At 62.5% G+C, this 12,705-nt stretch overlaps 2 protein-coding genes across 2 annotated transcripts in view; one reads left to right on the top strand and one right to left on the bottom strand.

Moving 5' to 3' along the window:
* Positions 1-981: 981 nt before the first annotated feature.
* LETMD1 (LETM1 domain containing 1) lies at positions 982-7,960 on the bottom strand. The gene is given in 10 exon segments (XM_042894788.1): positions 982-1,654; positions 2,206-2,302; positions 2,403-2,555; positions 3,478-3,579; positions 4,317-4,503; positions 5,204-5,286; positions 5,406-5,521; positions 6,861-7,000; positions 7,786-7,886; positions 7,889-7,960. Coding segments are annotated over 10 exon segments (1,122 nt in total). The 3' UTR covers positions 982-1,583.
* A 1,252-nt stretch (positions 7,961-9,212) lies between these two features.
* Positions 9,213-12,705, top strand: part of LOC122193889 (natural resistance-associated macrophage protein 2-like) — a gene marked incomplete at its 3' end in the record, with an annotated part of 8,711 nt that continues 5,218 nt past the window's right edge. Inside the window, exon 1 of the mRNA XM_042894789.1 lies at positions 9,213-9,303. Coding sequence (XP_042750723.1) covers positions 9,258-9,303 — 46 coding nt within the window. The remainder of the gene's footprint in view (positions 9,304-12,705) is intronic.

Below are 12,705 nucleotides of genomic sequence, written 5' to 3'. Positions count from 1 at the left end.
GAGGGGAGGGGATGGGGGTGGAATGGAATGGGGGTGGAATAGGGATGAAATGGAGATGGGACGGTAATGGGGTGGGATGGAATAGGGAGAGGGATGGGAGGGAGGTGGGGAGGGGATGGAAAGGGGTTGGGGAGGGGAGAGGGATGGGATGGGGTTGGGGGTGAAATGGGATGGGGGTGGAATAGGGATGAAATGGGGCTGGGGATGGAATGGGGGTGGGATGGGGTTGGGGATGGGATGGAATAGGGATGGAAAGGGGGTTGGGATGGGGTGGGGATGGAATAGAATGGGGGTGGTGATGGGATGAAATGGGGGTGGGGAGGGGATGGGATTGTGGGTGGAATAGGGATGAAATGGGGCTGGGAATGAAATAGGATGGGGGTGGGAGTGGAATGGTGATGGGGTGGGATGGGGTTGAGATGGGGCTGAGGATGGGGCGCTCCAGCGGTGGTGTCACACAACAGGCCAAGCCACGCTGCTGCTCCACTCCTTGCAGAGCAGCACGGTGCTTAACGAGGCACAGCTTAACGAGCAGAGGGGCAGAGCTCAACAGCGCTGCACCAAACGCAACCAAAACTTAACGACACCAACGCAGAACTGAGTTCAGAGTCAGAGCTCGATGGGGTCCATCCAGAACTCAGTGACCCCAGTGCAGAACTCGATGGAACCAACAGAGAAATCTACTGCTGGAAATGTGATGGCATCACATCAAAACTCAACGACACCAATGTGGAACTCAATGGCATCAGGGCAAATCTCGATGACTGCAAGGCAGAAAATGGCACCAATGCAAAACCCAGTGATGTCGAGGCAAAACTCAACAACCCCAAGAACTCAACGCCACTGCAGGACTTGAGGACATCAAAACTCAGCGCTGATGTGGGACTGGACATCAAGTCCAAATTCAATGACATCAATGCAGAACTCAGCAATGCCAAAGCAGAACTGATGACGTCACGTCAAAACTCAGCAACACCAAAATTGCTCAGCAACACCAGAACAGAACTTGATGGTTAATGGAGAACTCAGTGACATCAAGTCAAAACTCGGTGACATCACATGAAAACTCAACACCAATGCAGAACTCGATGACATCACATCCAACTCAATGACATCAGTACAGAACTTGATGACACCACGTCCAACTCAGTGACACCAACGCAGAACTCGGTGACACCAGCACAGAACTCAACACCACATTGGCCCCGCATCCTGAATGGGGACATTTGTACCCTGCCCTCCCCCCCCAGCGCAGCAGTGACCCCCTGGATCCCACACAGAGCGGAGCACAGGGTCCCCTCCCCAGCCCCAAACCCTCTGTGAGGAGCAGCGATGCGCAGAGCTGAGCCCAGTCCCTGCTGGGGGGGTCGCGGGGTGGGGGGACGCCCGTTCCCCCCACAATAAACATGTAAAGTGCTGCAGTGGCCACAGGGGAACGGACAGAGGCGCAGGGCATCGCCCTGACGGGGTGCAGGGACGCAGGGCTGCCATCCTCCACTCTTCAGTGCCTCCCGTCCTGCTCCTGCTGACCCCCCCAGGGGTGGTGGGCACAGAGCAGCGCCACAGCAGACGATCAGCGCCGCTCATTGCTTCGCTCCTGCGTAGTTGAGGGACAGCAGCACCATGCTGTTGGCCAGCAGGGACGCCTCGGAGGCTGCAATGGGAGAGAGGGGGGCTGAGGGGGTCCTGTGCCCCCCATTGAGCCCCTCAGGTCTGTTTGGTTTCCCCCTGTGTTGGGGGGCTCAGTCTGTACCCACAGGAATCCCCTCCCTCAGAGCGGGTTGGGGGGGAACAAAGGCTGAATTCCATGGGATGACTGGGATGGGAAGGTCCTGAAAGGTCTTAGAACCACAGGATGGTGGCGTTGGAAGGGTCCTTAAAGGTCCCAAAACCACAGATAGGGTTGGAAGGGTCCTGAAAGATCATAAAGCCATGGGATGGTTGGGTTGGGATGGCCCTGAAAGGGCCCTGAAAGATCCCAGAACCAGGGGATGGTTGGAATGGAAGGGTCCTCACAGCCCCCTCCAGTCCCAACTCACACTCTGGGCTGCTCCCACCTCCCCAGCAACCACCCTGGGCCTCATTCACGGCCCTGAGCCCCTCCTGGGATGGGGGACCCCCACCCCACACACACACACACAGCTCCCTCCCCTTCTCCCCCAACCCCCCTGTGGCGCAGGGTCGCCCCCCCTCCCCCCCGCATACCTTGCAGCACACAGGACAGCCTCAGCCACTGCTCCAGCCAGGCTCTGCACTGCGCTGCGCTCAGCCGCGCGGGGTTCAGGCCCCGCAGGTAACAGGCCTGCAGAGGGGAGGAAAGGGGTCAGCACCCAAAATTCCCAACTGCGGGACAAGGGAGGAGGCCGGGACCCCCGCCAACCCCCAGCCGGGGGGTCTCTCACCGCTCTGAGCTCCTCCTCGGAGAGCTGTGCCAGGCCCAGGCGAGCCAGCGCGCGGTCCAGGTGCCGGATCTCCAGGAGGTGGGAATGTAGGCGGCGCCGCACCAGGATGGCAGGCAGCAGAGGAGTCAGGAACAGCACGCGGCTCAGCGCCCGCTGCGGGACGGCACGGCATGGGGACGGGCACCAGGCATGGAGTGCGGGGGGGTGGGACATGGGACAGAGCGGAGATGGGGGGCACGGAGAGGGGCACAGAGCGCAGCATGGGGTGGGGATGGAACGGGACACAAGGCATGGCATGGAGCAGGGACTGACTGGGACATGGGGCATGGCATTGAGTGGAACATGGGATGGGACACGGGGCATGGGACAGTGGGCACAGAATTGGACAGGGAACGGCACAGAGCAAGGCATAGAGCAGGACATGGGGCACGGCACAGAGTGGGGATGGAATGGGACACGGCATGGCACAGGGACGGGCACGGAGCAGGACATGGGATGGGACACGGCATGGCACAGGGAGGGGAACAGAGCATGAAGGGGGCATGGTGCAGGGCATGAGGTGGGGCACAGGGAGGGGCATGGGATGAGGCACAGAGCGGGATGTGGAGCGGGATGTGGGGCATGGGGTGGGGCACAGAGTGGGGCACTGGAGCACAGCACGGGGTGGGGATGGAGTGGGACGTGAGCATGGCACAGCATGGGGCACAGACTGGGACACGGAGGTGGGGCAGGGCGCTGAGGGGCACGGAGTGGGGCACGGGGTACAGCATGGGGGGGGGGGTGGATGGAATGGGGCACAGAGAGGAACATGGAGCAGGACAGGGGATGGCGCACAGGGTGTGGGATGGGGCCCAGAGTGGGACACGGGTCATGGAATGGAACAGGGCACAGGGCAGGAGACGGGACTGGGACACGGCGTGGGGCACGGGGTGCAACATGGGATGGGGCACAGAGGGCACAGAGAGGACATGGGGCACGGAACGGGGCACGGCGTGGGGATGGAACGAGACACAGGGTGCGCATTGGGGCAAGAAGGGAAGGCAGTGGGGCTCAGCGTGGGGCGCGCAGCACTCACCACGTGGGCTCCCCGCAGCTCTGCCAGGCGCAGCGCCGGACCTGAGAAGAGCGGCTGCAAGGCGCAGAGCTCAGCCACGAGGGGATGGCGGCCGCGCTGCACCTGCACAGAACCAGGAGGTCAGCAGTGCCACAACAGGGGGTGGGATGGGATGGGGTGGGGGTGGAACTGGGGATGGGATGGGGACCAATAATGGGATGGGAGTGTGATGAGGACGGGGGTCGGGATTGGGATGGAGTAGGATGGGAACTGATAATGGGATGGGAGTGGGGCTGAGGTTGGGACGGGGCTAGGAGGTAGGATGAGGATGGAGAAAGGGATGAAAAGGGGATGGAGGTGGGATGTGGTGTGGTAATGGGGAAGGGATGGGATGGGGGGGAACGGATTGGGATGGGGGGGAATGGATTGGGATGGGATGGGGGCAAGGGAAGGGATGGATATGGGGACTGATGATGGGATGGGATGGAATGGGGAGGGGAGGGGGTATGGAGATGGGATGAACATGAGTGTGGGGTGGGGATTGATAATGAGACAAGGATGAGGAAGGGGATGGAGGTGGGGAGGGGGTGGAAGTGGGATGGGGAAGGGGACAGGGAAGGGATGGAAATGAGGGTGGGAATGGGCTGAGGGTGAGGACTGATAATGGGACAGGAATGGGGAAATGGATGGGAACGGGGCGGGATGAGGGCGAAAGTAGGAAACGATAACGGGGAAGGGATGAGAGCAGGGATGGGGAGGGGGGTGGAGGTGGATCGATAACGGGATGGGGATGAGGATGGGGAGGGGGCGGGATGGGGATGGAAATGAGGGTGGGATGCAGAAGGGGGTGCAGAGCCCACCTCGACGCAGAGCTCCCGCAGGCGGCGCTGCAGCTGTTGCTGAGGCAGGGACTGCGCAGCCGCGTCCAGGCAGCTGAGCACTGCAGGGTAGGCAGCACGGCGGGCGCTGTGGTTCTCCTCACTGAACTCCTGCTGCTGCCGCGGCGTCCAGAAGTGGCGGATCAGGAGCTGCCGTGGGAAGAAGTACCTGAGGGGGGGGGAAAGGAGGGCAGGAGGGGGGCAGGAAGGGCAGGGGGAGTGAGGGGGGAGTCCCAGAAGGGACAGGATGCCACAGGAGGGGCACAAGAGGGGCGGGGGGAGCAGGGAGGGGACAGGAGGGACGCAGGAGGGGCACAGGGGGGCAGGGAGGGGACAGGGGAGCACAGAATAGACAGGAGAGGCAGGGACAGAGGGGACACGGGGGATGGGGGGGCACAGAATGGACAGGAGGAGCACAGGAGGGGCAGGGGGAACACAGCATGGACAGGAGGGGCACAGGAGGAGCAGAGGGGACACGGGGGATGGGGGGGGCACAGAATGGACAGGAGGGGCAGGAGGAGCACGGGGGGGCAGAGGGAGCACAGGAGGAGCAGAGGGGACACAGGGGATAGGGGGGCACAGGATGGACAGGAGGGGGTACAGAGAGCACAGAAGAGTCAGAGAGGGGCACAAGAGGGGCACGGAGGACAGTGAGGGGGCACAGGAGGGGCAGGGGGGGCACAGGGGAGCCCATTAAACTCTCCAGTTGTATTCACAGCTCCAGAACCAATTGGCCGCAATTGGAAGGAGCGCCGTCAGCACAGAGATCCTGGGGGGGATGGGAGGGGGGGAGGAAAGAGGGGGAACCATTTTGGATGCTCCTGGTAGGGGGGGGGAGAAGGCAGAGGGGACCGAGAGACACAACTCACATCAGCAGCAGGACCAGGAAGTTGGCGAAGGGCGGAATGGCGATGAGAGCGACGGGGACGGCCTTGAGGACATCCCTGCGGAACTGCAGAGCGCCATCAGAGGGACGCGAACCATCCAAGCCCCCCCCTTGGCGCCCTCCCCCACACCCCTCCCCCACACACCACCCAAGGCCCCCCCCCAGCCCCCCGGAGCAGCACCCACCTGCCGCAGCCGCTCCATGTCCCTGTAGTTCAGCTGCGCGGCGCTCAGCCCATGCCGGGCCATTGCCTGTCGGATCCGTCGCACCTCCCTGGCGTCAGCCAGCAGCGACTCGAGCCCTGAGGGACACACGTGGCACCAGCAGAGCCCCCTCCCCTCACAGCCCCCTCCCCTCACAGCAATGCGTATCAGGGGTCTGGGGAGGCCTAACTGATAGCTGGGGGTCTGGAGGGGATCCACACACAATACCTGCAGGTCTCAGCCAATAACTGGGGGTCCTTATTTCGTACCTGGGGAGTCTGGTAGGGCCTAACTGATACCTGGGGGAGGGGGCTGGAGGAGCCTAGCTGATACCTGGAGCCCCCTCCCCTCAGAGCAATGGATATCAGGGGGTCTGGGGAGGCTTGACTGATAGCTGGGGTTTCTGGATGGGGTCCACATGCAATACCTGCAGATCTCAGCCAATAACTGGGGGTCCACATCTGGTCCCTGGGGGTCTGAAGGGGCCTAACCAACACGTGGAGGGGCCTAACTGATACCTGGAGCCCCCTCCCCTCAGAGCAATGGATATCTGGGGAGGCCTAACAGATACCTGGGGATCTGGACGGGATCCACACACAATACCTGCAGGTCTCAAACAATATTTGGGGGTCCTCATTTCGTACCTGGGGGGTCTGGAGGGGCCTAACTGATACCTGGGGGTCTCGAAGCCCCCTCCCCTCAGAGCAACACATATCTGGGGGTCTGGATGGGGTCCATACACAATACCTGCAGGTCTCAGCCAATAACTGGGGGGTCCATATCTCGTACCTGAGGGGTCTGGTGGGGCCTAACTGATACCTGGGGGGCTGGGGGAGCCTAGCTGATACCTGCATGTCTCAGAGCCCCCTCCCTCAGAGCAATGCATACCTGGGGGTCTGGGGAGGCCTAACTGATAGCTGGGGTTCTGGATGGGATCCACATACAATGCCTGCATGTCTCAGCCAATAACTGGGGGTCCTCATTTTGTATCTGGGGGGTTTGGTGGGGCCTAACCGATACCTGGGGGAGCCTAGCTGATACCTGGAGCCCCCTCCCCTCACAGCAATAGATATCAGGGGGTCTGGGGTGGCCTAACTGATACGTGGGGGCCTGGAGGGGGTCCACACGCAATACCTGCAGGTCTCAGCCAATAATTGGGAGTCCACATCCGGTCCCTGGAGGGTTTAGTGGGGCCTAACCAACAGGTGGGGGGCCTAGCTGATACCTGGGGTTCTCAGAGCAATGGATATCAGGGAGTCTGGGGAGGCCTAACTGATAGCTGGGGGCCTGGATGGGGTCCATATGCAATCCCTGCAGGTCTCAGCCAATAATGGGAGTCTTCTTTTCATACCTGGGGGGTCTGGTGGGGCCTAACCGATAGCTGCGAGTCACAGAGCCCCCTCCCCTCGAAGCCCCCTCCCCACAAAGCATTGTTACCTGCAGTGAAGGCAGAGTGCAGAGCGTAGAGGCGGGGGAATCTGTGCTGCAAGAAACGTTCATAGCGGCTGCGGAGCCACCGAGCGCCCAGAGCCCAGCGGGAGCTCGCCTTGGTGGGCAGGGAGAGCACCGGAGGGGGCCTGAGGGGGAAGGAGGGGGTTAATGAGGTCTATTAGGCATCTGTTAATGAGGTTTCTCGGCTCTGCTCCTTCCGAGGAGAGTCGCGGTCTGATATTCAGGATTACAGAGAGATGTGTGGATTGCAAAATGGGGGCCCCAGGGGGTCTACAGCTAGGGGCTCGGGGGGTCCACACACAATACCTGCAGGTCTCAGCCAATAACTGGGGGTCCCCATCTGGTACTTGGGGGGCCAAGTGAATCTGGGAGCTCTTAAGGGGATCCACAGGTGACACCTGGAGGACTCAGCCAATAACTGGAGATCTACATCTGCTACGTGAGGGGTCCGAGGGGGGTCCACAGCCCCTGCCTGGAGATCTCAGCCAATACTGGGGGTCTGGAGGGGGAGAGGAGAGCGGGGGAGGGGATAAGGGGGGGGATTGCATGGCCTCTACCCAGGAGCTCTGTGCCTGGGACAGGGGGTCTGGGGGGCCATTATCGTGGGGCCTGGAGGGGTCTATGGGCGACAGCACTGCGGCGCTGAGGGCGGCACCGGGAGCGCGCGCAGCGGCCCGCGACCACCGGAGGTGGGGGGAGGAGGGGGGAAGGAAGATCTCAGAAAGCCCCACAACCGCTCCAGGCGCCCCCGTGGGCTGCGGGCCCGGCCTGGGGAGCGACCGTGGAGCTCCACGTTCGGTCCCGGCGCTCCGCAGGTAGAGGGGAGGCCCACGGCCCACGGCCCACGGCCCACGGCCCACGGCCCACGGCCCGCCGACCTCGCAGCCGCCCCCGGCTCGGCCCCGCTCACCTCAGCGCCGCCAGGAGGGGCGGAACGGGACCCCATAGCCGCTCCGCCCCGCACCGGCCCATCCTGCACAGCGCCATCTTGGCGGGGGGGGGGGGGGGGGGGGGCACGTGACCGGAAGAGGAAACGGTTGCGGGATGAGGGCGGAAGTGGCAATGGGAGGCATGGCGGCCTCCATCTTAGAATGGGGCCCCGAACGGAGTGGTTTTTTGGACGGAGCTCCCAGCAGAGCGCGGCCTCATCCCCCGCCGCGTGTGGATCAGCGCTGTTCAGAGCCCCCCTCTCGTTTTCTCCCCCAGGGGAAAAGTCTCGGGGCCTTCGGCCCGTCCCCACCACGAGGGGCTCTGGGCCCCCACAGCTCTGCACCCCCCGCGGGGCTCCCAGCACCTCTCAGTCTGCCCCGAACTGGGGAGAGAGCCCAGCACTGGGCCCAGTGCTCCGGATTGGGCTCCCCAGTGCAGAGCAGAGCGGGGAGCTCCTCCCTGCCCTGCTGGCTGTGCTTTGTGCAGTGCCTCACAGGGAACCGTTGGCCAGCAAGGCACACTGCTGGCTCACAAACACCCTGTGCTCAACTCTTGGTCAACCTGTTGGCCACCATTGGTTCACGAGGTCACACTGCTGGCTCATTTTCACCCTTTTTGTCAACCACTGACCAACCAGGACCCTATTGGCCCTCTTGCTCACCAAGTCACACTGCTGGCTCATTGTCACCCTCTTGGCCAACCATTGGACATCTGGATCCCACTGACCCTCTTGGTCACCAGGTCACACTGCTGGCTCATTGTCACTCTTTTGGATCAACCAGGACCCTATTGGCCCTCTTGGCCACGAAGGCACATTGTCACCCTCCCTGCCGCCAGGTCGCACTGCTGGCTCATGGCGAACCAGCAGTCAGCCACAACGCCATGATGCTTTAAGCCACCATGATGCACTGTTGCCTCATGACCTCATTCTCCACCAGCCTCCCCTGGCTCCCCCGCCCCCCTTCCAGCTCCACCCTGCCCCACATCGCCGCTCCCCACCCGATGCCAACCCAGTCCAGCACATGGGGACAGTCACGCACTCTGCTCCCCATACGTGTCCACCGCCTGCAGGCGCGTGTTCAACTCTCCTTTATCAAACGGCACCGCGGCCTTTCGGCCTGTCCCGGAGCCGGGGGTTATCAGCCCCACAGCTGTGGGGTTCGGGTCACCGATAGCCGCCCCATTGATCCCGATAAGGCATTATCAGCGCCGCGTGCAGCAGTGCCCGTTTGGGGTAATCGGGTAACAGTGTGGAGGAGCAGAGTCCAGACCCTGCGCTAATTGCGGTTGCACTGTTAATGAGGACAGCGGCGATAAGGGGCCGGGAGCCATCGGGACGCACATCAAAGCCGTTCGGGGGGCAGCAGGTGGCCCTGTGCTCCACTGGGGACTCTGCCCACGGGTGGGGACAGCACTTATAGGGCGGTGGGGACAGCGGGGACGCGGAGCACCATGGCTGGGGAGCAGAGCACGGAGCCCCACAGCGCCCCGGAGATGGGTGAGGGCCCTGCGCTGCCGGCTGGGCGTTTGGGGGAACAGTTTTGGGGGATTTGGGCATTTTTGGGAGGATGCTCTTCTTTTTTTTTTTTTTTTTTTCTGGGGGTGGCGGAGTTCTCCGGTGTGAGCTCTCAGGAAGTGTCAGCCACAGTTCAGCGGGAGGCGCTGAGGTGACGGAAAACCAATGTTTTCTTGGTGGAAAAGGGCCGGAATTGTAGCAGAACCCCCAAAAAAGGCATTTTGCCCCAATAGAACCGCGCTGCGCGGCGGCCAGACGCCGCTCCGGGCGAACTCCTGAGCGGTCCCGAGCCGAGCGGCGCCGAACGGACTCGAGCGATCCCGGGCCGAGAGGTGCTGGGCGCTCCCGAACCGAGCGAGCCCGAGTGAACCCGAGTGGTTCTGAATGGACCCGAGCTCTACCGAGCGGAGCGGCGCCGAACGGACCCGAACGGTCCGGAGCCGAGAGGTGCCGAGCGCTCCCGAGCCGAGAGGCGCTAAGTGAACCCGAGTGGGTCCGAACGGACCCGAGCGGCTCCGAGCCGAGTGGTGCCGAACGGACCCGAACGGTCCCGAGCCGAGATGCGCCGAGCGCTCCCGAGCCGAGAGGCGCTAAGTGAACCCGAGTGGGTCCGAACGGACCCGAGCGGCTCCGAGCCGAGTGGTGCCGAACGGACCCGAACGGTCCCGAGCCGAGATGTGCCGAACTCTGCCGAACCGAGAGGCGCCGAAGGGACTTGAGCGATCTTGAGCCGAACGGCTCCGAACGAATCCGAGCGCTCCCGAGCCTAGCGGCGCTGAGTGAACCCGAGCGGGTCCGAAAGGACCCGAGCGCTGCCGAGCGCTCCCTAATGGAGTTCCGGTATCCGAAGTGCTCCGAGCGTTTCCGAGCGCAGTCGGGCCGGCGCGGAGAATGTGGCGGCGGCGGCGTTGGGCGGGAGCGGGGGCGGCGGTGAGCGGACATGGGGGGGGACCGCCGTGGGGTCCCTGAGGGCTGTGGGGTGGCGGGGGGTGTGAGGGGGCGGCACCGGGGGGCCCGTGAGGATGTTGTGGAGGGGCGGGGGGCTCCGCGGGGGGTCGTTAAGAGGGCGGGGGGTCCCGGGGGCTCCGGGGCTCCGTGCGGTGCCGCGGGACTCGGTGTTCTCCGTGTGGGGACAGAAGGAAGCCGCTGCCCTCAGACGCCCTGCACTCCCTGCCCGACCGCCACCCCAGCGGCTCCGCCACCCCTACAGAGCCGCCACCCCGATGTATCCGTGACCCCGGTGTCACCCACAGCCCCGACGTCTCTGTGACCCCAATTGGCACCACGACCCCAATGGCACCCTGACCCCTCTATAGCCGTAACCCCAATGTCAGCCACAACCCTGATGTCACTGTGACCCCAATAGCACCCTGACCCCAATGGCACCACGACCCCTATATAGCTGTGACCCCAATGTAGCCATGACCCCGATGTCACCCACAGCCCCAATGTCTCTGTGACCCCCATGTATCTGTGACCTTGATGTCACTGTGACCTTGATGGCACCGTGACCCCAAAATCACTGATCCCAATGTCACCGTGACCTCAGTGCCACTGCGACACAGACATCACTGTGACCCCGATGTCACTGTGGCCCTGATGTCACCAGGACCCCTATGCTACTGTGAGCCCAATGTCACCACGACCCCAATTTCACCATGACCCTGATGTCACCATGACCCCGATGTCACCATGACCCCAATGTTAACGTGATCCCAGTGTCACCATGACCCTGATGTCACCATGACCACAGTGTCCCTGCCACCCCAACATCACCATGACCCCAGTGTTACTGTGAGTCTGATGTCACCATGATCCCAATGTCACCATGACCCCAATGTTAACGTGGCCCCAGTGTCACCATGACCATAGTGTCCCTGCCACCCCAACACCACCACGACCCCCTGTCACCACGGCACACACTGCAGCCCCCCAACATTCTCCCCATGCTCAGCATTTTGGGCTGTGCCAGGAGAGCTGGCTGCGCCAGGGGCAGGAAGGAAGCGCTGACATCAAAGCCCAGCACGCAGCCCTGCTGCATCAATGCCTGGAATTGTTCTCACTGGGCTCCCTCCCAGTGTTCCTCCCCCGGGCCCGGAGCACTCGTGATGGGTGGTGACACTGACAAGTGGCCTGTGGGGCTGAGAGCCATCAGGAAACACAGGGAATGTGAGGATCAGGGGCTGAGCTGTGGGAAAGGAGCTGTGGGGAGGAGGGCATGGGGGTCCTGGTGGCCAACAGGGGGACTGTGAGACAGAAGTGTGCTTTGGTGGTCACAAGGGCCGGTGGTGGCCAATGGGTTGACCAGGGGTTGACCAACAGGGTGACCAAGGGGTGAACAGAACTTGACCGTGAGGCAGCAGTGTGTCCTGATGGTCACAAAGGCCAGTGGTGGTCCACAGGTTGAACAACAGGGTGACCAGGAGGCAGCAATGTGTCCTGGTAGCCACAAGGGCCAGTGGTGGCTGATGGGTTGACCAAGGGTTGACCAAGAGGGTGACCAAGGGGTGAATAGAAGTTGACCGTGAGGCAGCAGTGTGCCCTGATGGCCATGAAGGCCAGTGGTGGCCAATGGACTGACAACAGGGTGACCATGAGGCAGCAGTGAGCCTTGGTGGCCACAAAGACCAGTGGTGGCCAAAGAGTTGGCCAATACGGTGACCATCGGGCAGCAGTGTGCCCTGATGGCCATGAAGGCCAGTGGTGGTCAACAGGTTGAACAACAGGGTGACCATCAGGCAGCAACCTGTCCTTGTGACCATAAGGGCCAGTGGTGGCCGATGGGTTGACCAAGGGGTGAACAGAAGTTGACCGTGAGGCAGCAGTGTGCCCTGATGGCCATGAAAGCCAGTGGTGGTCGACACGGTGACCAACAGGGTGACCAAGAGTTGACCAGAAGTTGACTGAGGCAGCAGTGTGATCTGATGACCACGATGGCCAATGGTTCCCTGGGGGGACACTGCATAGAACGAAGCTGGAGACACTGGGAAGCAGTGGGAGGCACTGGGAGACACTGGGGGGCACTGGGAAGCAGTGGGGACACTGGGAGGTACTGGGAAGGCACTGGAGGGCACTGGGAAGCATTGAGGGCCAATGGGAGGCATTGGGAAGCAATGGGAAACACTGGGAGCACTGGGAGGTACTGGAGAACACTGGGAAGCAATGATAGTCACTGGGGGCATTGGGGAGCACTGGGAAGCACGTGGGGACACTGGGAGGCACTGGGGGGCAATGAGAGGCAATGAGAAGCAGTAGGGGGCAATGGGAGGCACTTGGAAGCACTGGAGGGCACTGGGAAGCAATGGGAGGCAATGGGAAGCACTGGGAAGCAATGGGAGGCAATGGGAAGCACTGGGGGGCAATGGGGGGCACTGGAAAGCACTG

This window comes from Lagopus leucura, unplaced genomic scaffold (assembly GCF_019238085.1).
Source record: "Lagopus leucura isolate 7727_CA_CO unplaced genomic scaffold, USGS_WTPT01 229-1_obj-0_obj, whole genome shotgun sequence".
Taxonomy (NCBI): Eukaryota; Metazoa; Chordata; class Aves; order Galliformes; family Phasianidae; genus Lagopus; species Lagopus leucura.
The sequence above is the reverse complement of the archived record's forward strand: the minus strand, read 5'-3'. Positions and strand labels throughout refer to the sequence as shown.